The 12,072-nt window shown below is 45.2% G+C and overlaps 1 protein-coding gene across 2 annotated transcripts in view; it reads left to right on the top strand.

The window, feature by feature from the left end:
* The first annotated feature begins 1,318 nt into the window (after window positions 1–1,318).
* Window positions 1,319–12,072, top strand: part of IVNS1ABP (influenza virus NS1A binding protein) — a 58,888-nt gene continuing 48,134 nt past the window's right edge. The window contains exons 1-5 of one of the 2 annotated variants that reach the window (XM_069641362.1): window positions 1,319–1,560; window positions 9,070–9,245; window positions 9,546–9,661; window positions 10,985–11,154; window positions 11,231–11,306. In XM_069641362.1, the coding sequence (XP_069497463.1) occupies window positions 9,551–9,661; window positions 10,985–11,154; window positions 11,231–11,306 (357 nt within the window). In that variant the 5' untranslated portion in view covers window positions 1,319–1,560; window positions 9,070–9,245; window positions 9,546–9,550. The remainder of the gene's footprint in view (window positions 1,561–9,069; window positions 9,246–9,545; window positions 9,662–10,984; window positions 11,155–11,230; window positions 11,307–12,072) is intronic. The other variant, XM_069641363.1, reaches the window with a different exon arrangement.

Raw genomic sequence — 12,072 nt, 5'->3', positions numbered from 1 at the left:
TGCGTGACTTCTTTCAGAATCCATCCATTCCGCGTGCGGAACTGATACTGTTCTGGAGCACCTGCGAGGGACAGAGGCTGTCAGGAAGGCGGACAGTCTATTGGTTACTTTTTGACAGCTGGGGCGGGTCATAAGGCCACAGTGGCAACAATCATTACGTGGATAGGTTGGTAATTTCCATGCCGTATGCAAAAGCGAGCATGTCTCTGGAAATTGTCCAGGATCGTTCCACCAGGGGTGGGGCAGCATCCCAGCTAATACGTTTCCTCGTCACACTACTGCATATCTAACTGCATGGGATATGCACTAGTGTGACGAGGAAAAGTAGGGCTAGGAGTAATAAAAATTACTGGTAAGTAATCACAGCACCCCCAACTAGCATGTGATTAAGAAGGCGTGTCTACGTGTGGGGCAGGTGCTGTATTACACGCGGCCCATAAACACGTGGCCATATGCAAACGTGTGCTAAACCCAGGGCATGGTTTTCATTGGATATCTTTTTCAGCGTATTAATTCCAGGAAGATCTGGATGCATAGTTGGGAATCTGCTTGAAGAAATAAACCACTATGTGGCTAATGCCTACGTTACAGTCATACTTTTGGCTTCTGGACATAATTATTTATGGGACTACTAAAATAACCGGAGCTATGGATAAGGCCGATCTTTACAATGTCATAGATAAAATGCTCTGTGTGCATTTGCGCGAACGAACTTTGTGCTCCTTGGCTTGGCGGGATATTTTCTATCTGTAATTGTACAGATACCCGTGACCGCATTTACAGGGGGAGCTCGTCCGGGCTCTACCTGATCATCCCGGGAGACTAGGGAGGCGTCATCTAGCGGTACCCATGAAACTTCATGGAACGTACTTCAGATGTTCACCATAAGCATGAACAGGATTGGCAGAGATTCACCGAACTCTCTTAGGAAAAACCAAATGGAATTTGTATATAGCTGTAGCTCGCAATAAAATGCTGAATTGAGACTTTGCAGTTAGGTAAAGGTTCAAAAAAAGCAGTCTATTCTAATTGCAGAACAAAGAACATACTTCTCTTGCAATGGTGACATACAGTCAAACTAATCCGTGACAAGACGTCCAGGTTAGTTTATATTCGTTGCTTAAGTGTTGAACTTGTTCGACTGAGGTAATGAAACATTTTAAAGTCCACTCCAAGATGGCGGCCAGATGAGCAGCGCTCCCTGGTCAGAGATGACGGTCAGACGCACAACATTCTCTAGAAGTCTCCACTGTGCCGCGCTGATTGGTTAGTGAATGAGCGCGTTGGGAAGAAGGGGGGGGGCTTGCTGATGTCACTCCTTTAAACCGGCCGCCTGCTTGTCTGCCGAGAGTGTGTGCGCGCTGCTGTGGTTGGGGACTGGCTTCAGCGCGGAGTTGTTCTTGGTGCAGATAGATAGCACGCAGCGGCCGTTGGTAGACAGACTGCCTGTAAGACTAGCGTCAGCTGTCAGACCGTCTCCGGACCCTTACGCCGCAGCGCCCCCACCCCGAGGAGGAGGAGGACAATATGAACTTCAACGTGTGTGCAGAGAGAAATCAGGTACTGGAAGAATATAAACTGGTACAGGGGGAGTGGAGGGAGGGGGGTAAAGTCGAATGAAACTCTGGAAAAATAGGCGAAAAAGGAGCGTGGTGCTGTAACTGCATTGTGCGTTCTTAAATAAGTGCAAAAAAAAACTGCGTAGGATGGTTGGGTGATTTCAAGGGGTAAAAGCGGGAATTTAGTATGTGAGGCGCAGCTGCAGGACTGACAGCGCGGGAAGCACGCGGCGCTTTTCACACATGTGAACCCCACAGCCAAATGCCACGAGTAGAGCCTAGGATAACGTCTCGCGCCCCCCTCCCCCCGTGGAAATTCACTGATTGCCCCCTCCTTCATCAGTGAGTCCCGTGACTCGAAAGGGTGCGCGACATAGAGATGCCCCCCCCTTTCATGCAGTCCTATCGGACGGCCTCTGCTACATAGTTATTGTCCTAACGTTGAAAGCGGAAATCACGGACGTGCCGTGTTTTTCGATTAAAAATGGCCGAGACGTGCCGTAGTCACCGTAGGATAGCTGTCACTATCTGGCCAGTAACTAATGCAAGCAATCGTATGTATGGCTCACTACAGGTGTGCAACAAGAACTGCGCCTTTCCACGTACATATTAACACAGAACAGCATCAAACAAAGGAATTACGTATTAATCGCGTAGCAAAAGGAAGGAAAATACAATTTTATTTTTTTAAATGGCGCGGTCGTTGCCTTGTGGGCACGTATGCTAGTACATTTAGCTGGTGCTGGCCATTTATACAAGATGGCAGGTCCGCGTGGTCGGGTTGCGGCTTGCTAGAGGCCAAGGTCTCCGTAGATGACTATTGGCACAAGATGGCAGCCCTGCGTCGTGTACAGGGAGGGCGGAGCGCTACTCGCGGCGACCGGCATGTGACCGCTCTTTATTTGCACAAGATGGCAGGACTATATAGTCCCATTGTTGCCTCGGCCTCAGTAGAAACATCTTTACCGAGAGATCTGCCCTCCCCGTAAGCACCCAGCGGAGGGTTGGGATAGCTGTGTTTCTAGCATTTTGATATGAATCTGTTTCTCTTCATGTCGGCCGCTTTCATGAATCGTCCAGCCTGGTACGCTTGTAGTTGGCATCTGATGCTTGCTAAACAAATAGTGGGTTCTTACTGTCTACTCGTTTATAGATCAGTCCGATTTCGCATCACATTCTTACATGTCCCCTAAACGTGAGCTTCTTGATTGATGCACTAGCGCAAACTAATGTATTCCACGTAGAAATACCCATGTTAAAGATTTTGAGTGGGCAGAGGACCAATTTGGACATGCGTCCTTCACTATTTCCCATGGTTAATGAGGCGTGTTTACACTGGATTGTTGGGTAGCTTCGTGCAATAGAATGAATGCCGGTCGTGCAGGTAGTCGCTTGTACTTGAAACATGTCTGATGCGAATAAGTCTCACGGAGGTTTCGTCTGGGCTATGCCCAACGTGCCTGGCGTGATATTGGCGAAGTACTGCGTTTTTTGTTTTACCACAGTCGGTGAACAGATGTGCTGAGCAATACACAATTTGACCCGTTTGCCAAAATTTAAGTTGTACTAATTTGTAGCGAAAACAAATTGCCTTCGCGGTGTTACGGGGGGCAGGCACCTTTTTCTCCAAATCCGTACCTGCTCACAAGTAGTGGTCAGTTGCTCGTATAATGGTATTTGATCTCTGAATCGTTGTTCGAAGACTGCCTGGGTATTCGGGCTGTTGCATAGCACGGTCGGTAGTGCTGTAGTGAACGCTGTTTTGCAAGACACCCGCTGCGTATATGCGCATTTCGGTTGCTCTAATCTGTTCGCGGTTTTGTAAGCAATTTTGCACTCCTGTGAATGTCTCTTCCAACGCCGAGAATGAAAGCTGGCGCATTTAGTTATATATATTTTAACTTAATAATTTTTTTTTTTAATGTGGGGTGGCGGGGAATTGTCGGATTTAAGACAAACCTTGTCTCTAACAATAGCCACATAATCGTGTTTACAATGTTCATCATACGAAAGTTCCACTCCACCTCACATCGCGCGCCGTACAGCGCGTAAACACGATACTTCGCTTGGGTACATTGTGCAGAACGTTTGCTACTCGTTAGTATACTCCCTTTTCGTGCAGTGCCTGACAGTCTACTCTAAAGTATACTTTTGGTAGGCGTTATCAACTGTTACAAATGCACCCTGTGTTCCCTTGGATGAAAAAGTATCGCTTCAAGTATAGGTGGTCTGTTAATATATTCGTTGTAGACTTTGACCTGCATTACAATGTATGTGCCCTGTGACTAGACATGCGTTCGTCCAAGAAACTCCAAAACTGGAGGACGTCCCTTTTGAACGTTTTGGGTTGGGGTGGTCTTCCCTCTTTAAGAATCTACTTCCGATTCCAGATCTCCTTTTCACTGTAGCCTTGCATGACCTAGATCCCTCTACAAAGGATGACACGTTTTTCTTAAAGTGAACACTGCGTGGGTTTAAATCCCGTGTGTCCGTTTTTATTTTTTTTAGCATGCATTTAACATTCCTGTTCTGCCAAAGCCTGTTGTCCACCCGTCAGATCGCTGGTGTTCTGGGGCATCTCCCCCACCACGCTTGTTTCTGTGCATTTGGTCATGGTGCATGAAGGGTCGCTGCCCGGAAGGGCGCGCTCGCAGTTGCGACAAGCATGAGATTCTCTCAAAGCGCGTGGAAACCGCATGTCTTCCTTGGCCACGGGTCAGGATTTCCGGTGTGCTTGCCTCGGTTCTGAGGAAGTGTGAGAACATCTTTTCAAAGATGTGCATCCAAAGGAGCGGCTTAACAGACGCATCTCCTGCTTGGAATAGGATACATCATCAAGCAATGTGTTGCTTTTCGTATCCTCTTCCATTGCCTTAGTGCTGCCGGTCGGGAAGCCGTAGCTCAACGGTAGTTTCTTTAGCAGAGCACCAGCCTACCCCAATCCCTGCAAATTAATTGCATGTACGTGTGCGAATTGCATGCAGATCTCTCGAATGTAACACTGAATTGATTATCTGGCCAGCTGTAATTGCAAGAGACCTTCTTCTTGGCGTCTGTATAAGGTGCTTACAATGATCTATGGGTGTGGAAATGTCAGCAGCGTGGCATAGTTTGGTGGGGTGTTTTCCAAATCATGCATAGCCCAACGCATGTGAAGTAGGGCATCACAAACTTATTTCTGCGCTACTCTTTCACACTTGCATAGCCTTTATTTACAAGGACATGATGGGGAAGAGGGGTCTTGACATGGGCCTCAATTTGCACTAACCATTGACCAGTGGCAACTGTTGAAGAGATTGGTGTTCTGTCACATGTAGGACTGGGGGCAAGTTCATGCCTGTCTAGAACTTGAAAACGTATCCCGCTTTTATTAGCCCAGGGGTCATAATTTAGCTCAAGACCAGCAACTGCCGATGATATGGACAAAGTAAATCTCAATATTTTTTGGTTGTATGAATTGCAATATATAATACAACTGAACATTTAATCCACAAAGAAGAGTAAGACACCAATTTAAATGTGAGATCTGTCAACACCTATAAGATATTGATCAAAATAGTGTAAATACAGGCTTCCTCTTTCAGCTTGAGAATACACAGATGTGTAAATACATAATTGTATATGTAATGTGTATACATCTTCAACTGTATTGTCATATTGATATTTCTTCAAGGCTCATCACCCAGTCCTACTCTGTAGTTGCACATGGAGCCATGAAATTATCCTCCACAGGGAACAATTTAAGATCTTCTGTGTTTCCCATGCAAGTCTGATCAGTTGTCCAGTACTCGCCGGGTAATGCTTATGAGATCTGGTAAGCTCTATTGACCTGCCAGTTGGAATTAAACGTTTCCTAGAGGGCTTGAGCATTCAACATTTGACACTCTTGTACAACAATACGTTTCAGGCCTTGTGGGCAGTATCTACCCAATTTCCTTTGATGGGTTAGTCCTCGATATCTGACCACTGCTCCATATTTTTAGTTGCACGAATTGGAGATGCCCTGTCCTCCCAATCCTGCTTCTACCTAGTACTAGCCTTGTAACCGAGGCACTGCACACCATCCCTTTTGTATGACACATGTCCCATCAAACCCAGCTTTGGTATTTTAAGTTTATTTTTATTTTTTTCCCTGCCCATTCTGGTCTTTTTGCCTCTGCTAGAATTGTGGAGTGGTCACAGGATTGACAGGCTGTGTATGGGTACACTTGTTTTGCTCGTGAGTGAAGACAAAACTACTGGTATGGGTTTGAGTCAACTGTATTTGCTTTGGCTATGTTCTCTCCTCCATGCTTCTGGGCCGGTGATTTTGTTAGAGGCACTTGCATGTTGCCTGGTGTATTTTTGTCCCAGTTGCCTGGGTGTGGCTCCAAGCAGTGTGTGCGTTACCTTCTGTTCGGCGCACATTAGGCGAGGGAGATCGTGGGTTTGGTTCATATTCACTTTCCTCCCCTATGCAAGTTGGACAACAAATATGTTCTACTGCCTGTGACGTGTACTTTAAGCTCGGCAACAGGGTCCTGGACTTCGGTATTAATTGTGCAAATAATGAGTTTAGTTGGTGGAGTGAAACATCAATTGGATATCCTTCCAGGACGACGTTGGTTTAAGCCCATTAAAATCTTGAAACGGATAACTAAGGTAGATGGCACGTTCCAGGATCTCCTAAAAGGCTGTGGTTGGGCATGGTCATCTCTAAAACATGTCATGGTTGTGGCAGTTGAGCCCACTTCGTGCACAACAAATCTTCAATCCTAGTGCATTGAAGGCCTAAATTAGTTGACAAATTGAGCATGTGTATTGCTATTCACACAATCAAAATTGTTCAAGAGGCACTCAACATTATTGTAATGCTTCTGCAGGTAAGGCCTCGTACTTTACAACTTTTCCGGAGCCTACCTGCCCACCCAAGAACCCTTCATTTGAGGCTATGCTTGGCGATAATTCATTGGAATGAACGTGGCTATACCAGAGCTATGGGACATTTGGGAGTTGCACCACATAAGACATCCAAAATGTAGCGGCTATTGCTTTATGGTGGCAACGTTGGCTGCAGTCAACATGTTACTGTTGCGTGGTTTCCTTCATTGAAGTGCACAGTATTCTTGTGCACGACTCTAACGAGACAGTCTGATTCGTATCCTGATTCAATGAATGCTCGCTCCGTACTTGTCTTTGGTCCCTCTCCTAAGTAATGGCCTTCTGTCTCGCCTTCATTGGCCCCCTCTGGTCTGCTTTACTCGGGCCTTTTATGCACTCATGGATGCTTGTCTGTGTGCAAACCTAAATTCAACGGCTGGCAGGCATTGGGGGGGGGGGGGTAAGGGGGTGCGGTGCACCCGCCACTTTATTCTTAACTGGTGTTCAAGATTAGTCTACAAACTTATCTTGCGTCATTTTCAGGAGGTCGGGCACTTCATATGGTAGTGAATCATAGGATACAGTGATTTGTTAATTCCAACTACACCAACGCTTGTGCTGTGGTCCTCGTTGCCACTGCCCCACGTGATGCCGTCTGTCCTCGTTTTTCACATATACTGGGGCTCGGACTTGTAATTTCATATTTTTTGGGGGGGGGACGCCATGAGTGATGTCACACTCAATGTACATGCTGCCTGTTTAATGGTTGCTGGGGGTTGGGGGGGGTCTGTAGAAAGACCTTTGCCATGGCATCCAATAATCTGGTAGTGACTTGGCAGATGTGTATTGAGAACCCTTTTAAATGTGTGCCTCGTTTGTTGCCAGCCATAACGGAGCCTGAAGCATTCTGAGGGGGTGCGAGGAAACAGTCGCACGGAATAAAGCGTTTAATGTTAAGAAAGAAAAAAAAAACATGGGCATGGAGTGCTTTTGTTGCCACGAAAAAGGTTCGTTTGTATCTCGGCAAAATATTTACACCCACCCATCTATTTTGTTGCAGGGTTGTGCCATATGTAGCAGCAACACAATTTGCCCATGAATCGAAGTTTGAAATTGGAATGCAACCATCTTGATAGACTTGCTCGGGTATCTCACGTTACATAAGTGCCATACGGCTTTGGATCTTAACTTGATTTGAGGTGTAAATGCTTACTATACATCCGACTTGAAAATGGAGCCGGAAGATCACCTTTCTTATTTCATTCTCCAGCATATATTGGCTTTCCGTTTTGTCCACTGTATTTATCTGGTAATGACGTGAGGTGGTCTCGGTTTGGCCAAGCCTTAAGTAGCAAAATCCAAGATTGCAGCCCAATGTGTGAATAAACATAATCTTCATGTATGTACAGGGCTGGAATGCTGCACGTTTGCTTACCGTACTCGGACTTGAGGGCCATTAGCATCCTAACCCCCACGCCCCCTGAAAGTGGTAAATTAATGCTGTCAGGCAAGTGACATCTTGTCCACCTGAAGTTGACAATTGCCCTGGCTGCTTCAAAACAATACTACGTACCCATGCTATGACTTGCTTTTAACACTCCTGAACTCCTTACACTAACGATCAAGCATACAATATAAAGCACACTGCCCTGTGCAACACTACCTGCACAATGCTGGGGGGGTGGGGGGAGTAATAGCAACACGTTCATCGCAGCTTCTCGGGTTTAGAGACTGGTCTCCTGTATTAAGCATGTTAAAAAGGACAATTAAAGCCTTGCACTGAAATGTTCCTCTTTTTTGTGTCCACCCGTTGACGGACATTCTTCTCACTGTCTTCAGCGGTACACACAAATGCTAGATTTTATATATTGGTTATTAACTTCTGGTGAGATGATAGCAATTTTTAAATATCTTGAGCTAATTTTTTTTTTTTTTTACTGTTTTGCTAGTGCAAACCTATACTGCCTTATGTTGCTCTGCCTGGTTGCCCTTATGCTATCCTCCGCCCACGAGGATACCTAGCTCAGGAGCCACACTACATTAATCACGATGCAAAACTATGGCTCCAATCCTCTACCTAGCTGGATTGTTTGTATGTACTCATTACAAAAAATGAAGGTTGCCTTGAAAACATGATGGGTCACATGACTATCCCTTGTGTTTGAGGGTGAGGGGATAGATTAATAACTCTGGCGTAGTTGTGTGATTCTGATGCATGTGGACTGTGATCATTCTCAAGCGCAATAACCCTTCCTGCTTTGTACGTGGCCATCAGGGTGATGCTAAATTACATTCTGGACACATTTTGTCCCGTGAGGATAGCTCAGCGGCAACGTGTTCGCCTTGGAAGCAAGACGACAGGAAGCAATATGGGTTCGATCACTGGGTTCACGCTTAGAAACATGAGTATTTAAGCGCATTATAAATACGCAACTAAGTTAATAAAAAAAACAATTACACAATTTAAATAATTCCTGTAACAGCGCTTCGATGGCTGTGTGAGCGCTTTAAAAATGCAAATGTGTGCAGATTGATGCCTGCCCCACTAAGGCGTTTCACATCTACCTGCCTGTTTTGCCTCGCAAGCTCCTTTCTCTTGGAATAGTTTTTCTTCTGATCATTAAAGGGTGGCTTTTTTTTTTCCCTCCAGATTATTATTCATGATTATCACAAAAGAAACTCGTGTCTATAGCTTCTAAGGACGTGATTACATCATTTTCAAGCCTGTTAGTTTTGGATTCGCCATTGAGGCTTACCGGACACATCTGCCTGTATTTCAATCGTCGGGACAAATTAATCAGTCGTGCTTTTGATACTTCTCCTCTTGTAAGTATGCATCTTTGAGTATACATATTTAAAGCCGGTGTGATATTTTTTCATGTTTTGTGATCATTTTATGATGTACTCCAGTTACAACCTGTTGACTCTGACCCGTTTAAGGTTTGCAGTATTGTGACTTGCCTAAATGTTTCTTTTCAAGAGAGGTTCCTCGGACAAAATGTGCAGCAAAATAGCCCTTCGAAAATATTGCACAACTGTAGGCTCCGATTGAGTGTGTTCGTTCAGGATGTAAGTCTCAAAAGATTCTAGATTGAAATAATTTTATTCTTTCATTTAACCCCTCAGCAAAAATGATTCCCAACGGATATTTGATGTTCGAGGATGAGAACTTCATTGAATCATCTGTTGCTAAACTAAACGCATTGCGCAAGAGTGGGCAGTTTTGCGATGTTAAACTCCAGGTAATATTCTCCCCCTCCCCCCCCCCCCCCCTCCTAATGAACCCTGTACTACTTTTCCAGCCCTCTTAGGGGTTGAGTGGGTTAGGGAGTGGAATTGGAATCATGAATGGCCAGCCGAGTAGATTATCTTGCCAACCTCTCGTGGATTGTAACTGAGAAAGCTCTTCAAAACCTGATTGAAATGGTAAGTTCTTCAATCCAATTGGAAGGGTGCATTTACTTTAACGCAATACAAATGATTTTCTACCATGGCCAGAAAACCTGCAAATGAACGACGTGTCCCAGATTCACTTAGTGAATCACTAATGGAAGGTGAGCCCAAGTGCCTCCTCAGTGTAGACTGTGGCTTTGGTGCCAACTGCGCTCCCACACTCCAGTAACTGCTATAAAATGTATTCATCTTTGTATAACGCCCTCACGTGCACATTGGAGCTCTGGAACCTAACCCTTCTGAGTTTGGCGTCTCAAAGGATGTGAGTGGTTGAGACTTACCTGAGCTGTTGGCATTTATGCTTCTAGACAGTGAACTGTTCTAATCACAGCTGCTGGGGTAGGGAGTGTATGAAACTTGGGTGAGTCACAGGGATGCTATCGCTCAATTTGGTTATGCCCAAGGGACTGAACCAAAGCATCGCACATTTGTAAACCATAAGATCTGCCCCATTGGGCAAGATATTCTGCCGAGGCAGATTGCCCCCAACCACAAGGCACGGTCTAGAGCAACAATGATACTTTCGTAGCACCCTAGAGTGGATGGTGAGTATGGCATGTTGCCCCTGGATAGTTTGGGGGGGGGGGGAATATGGTTCCTCCTTGTGTCTGACTAGTGGCCAGTGACCATAAGGAAGTTTCAGTGAAGCAGTGCTAGATCCTTAACAAGGCCTCTTTAGCTTAGCTAAATGCAGGCCCTGTTGTACAGGTGGAACAGGAGGACAGAGTTCTTTTCACTCAGTCACCAAAACCTCATTCGGTGCTTTTAGTGGTCCAGTAACTTGTGTCCACTTCCTTTTCGCCAGATCTGGCAAGCCGGCAATGTGCTGGATGTGGATAGTTGGGCTATGCAGAAGGAATGCCATGGTCGTTTTACTATGGTAACTGTTAAGTGACTCTTATACAATGAGTTTCACTGCATTGATCTGTACTGTGACTTGATCTACTTTATATGTTCACTGATTTAGTCTAGTTTAGTCTGACATTGGTACTAAAGGTTTTCTTCCGGAGGCTCAACTTTGGTTTGGTGAGTGTTAGTGCACAATTTGAATGTGATTGTAGCGTCCCAAATTAAGTTCTGGTCTAATTCTTTATGTACATATTGTTTTCAAGGTATGTGGCCATGAAATGCTGGCACATAGAGCAGTCCTTGCTTGCTGCAGTCCCTTTCTGTTTGAAATCTTCAATGGCGATAGCGATTCTCATGGAGTGTCTCATGTTAAATTCGAGGACCTTAACCCGGAAGCGATGGAAGTGTTGTTAAATTATGCATACACTGCACAGTAAGTAACTTCTGTTATGGTTAAACCTGTGACATTGTAAGGTTTTGTTGTTGTTTTACACTTGTCTTTATTGTAGGTTAAAGGCAGACAAAGAACTGGTGAAAGATGTATACTCTGCAGCTAAGAAGTTAAAGATGGACAGAGTAAAGCAGGTACTAGCTGCAATGGGCTCCTGCCACACCTGAACAATTTGCTAGTAATGGCTAGTTCAGGGAATTAATTATATATTTGAATGTTATTCCGCATTTGTATAGCGCCTTTTACCGTTATGATTACAAAGCGCTGTGGGTTAAACTCCCTCAGGGACTGCAGTCCAGGTCCATGGGGAGTAGGGTAGTACAGCGTGCATGGGTGCACTAAGTATGTGTGCAGCCAGTGTGCAATGGGTGATGTGCAGCTGCATACTAGCGCTCGCTATGTGAGGTCTTTAGAATTTGCAGTGAGACCAATGGACTGTGGTATCTGCCTTCTGGCAGCGCTGCTGGTTACGTGTGCAGCTAGGCTGACTTATTTGAGGGGTGTAGCTGCGTTTTAGTTTGGTGCAGAGGCAAGCGCTAGCATAGTGGTGAGTGTTTTCCAGGGGGACCTCGTTTCTGTTCATCTTCCAGTGCCTGGCAAGGCTGTAGAATCTTGGTGGGTCAAATTGTTTGAAGACTGATGGATGGTGAAGGGTGATCAGGCCCAACACTTTTACTGCATAGCTGCTAGCGCTATCAATTTTTAAAAATCTGATCCCTGATGGGTTTTTCTACTTGGACATACCCAGGTAGTTGGGATTAGCAACAAATGCATGCTAGAGCGTTCCTTGCTATAGTTCTTCATGGGAATTTCCAGATGTGTAGTAATGGCAGGATAGATCTGGTTTGATAGCATAGTGCATGATGTTTGCAGATCTGTGATCAAGTTCATAGTGCTGAA

The sequence above is a fragment of the Ambystoma mexicanum genome, chromosome 1q (assembly GCF_040938575.1).
Source record: "Ambystoma mexicanum isolate Mex_15411 chromosome 1q, UKY_AmexF1_1, whole genome shotgun sequence".
NCBI classification, from domain to species: Eukaryota; Metazoa; Chordata; class Amphibia; order Caudata; family Ambystomatidae; genus Ambystoma; species Ambystoma mexicanum.
The sequence above is the reverse complement of the archived record's forward strand: the minus strand, read 5'-3'. Positions and strand labels throughout refer to the sequence as shown.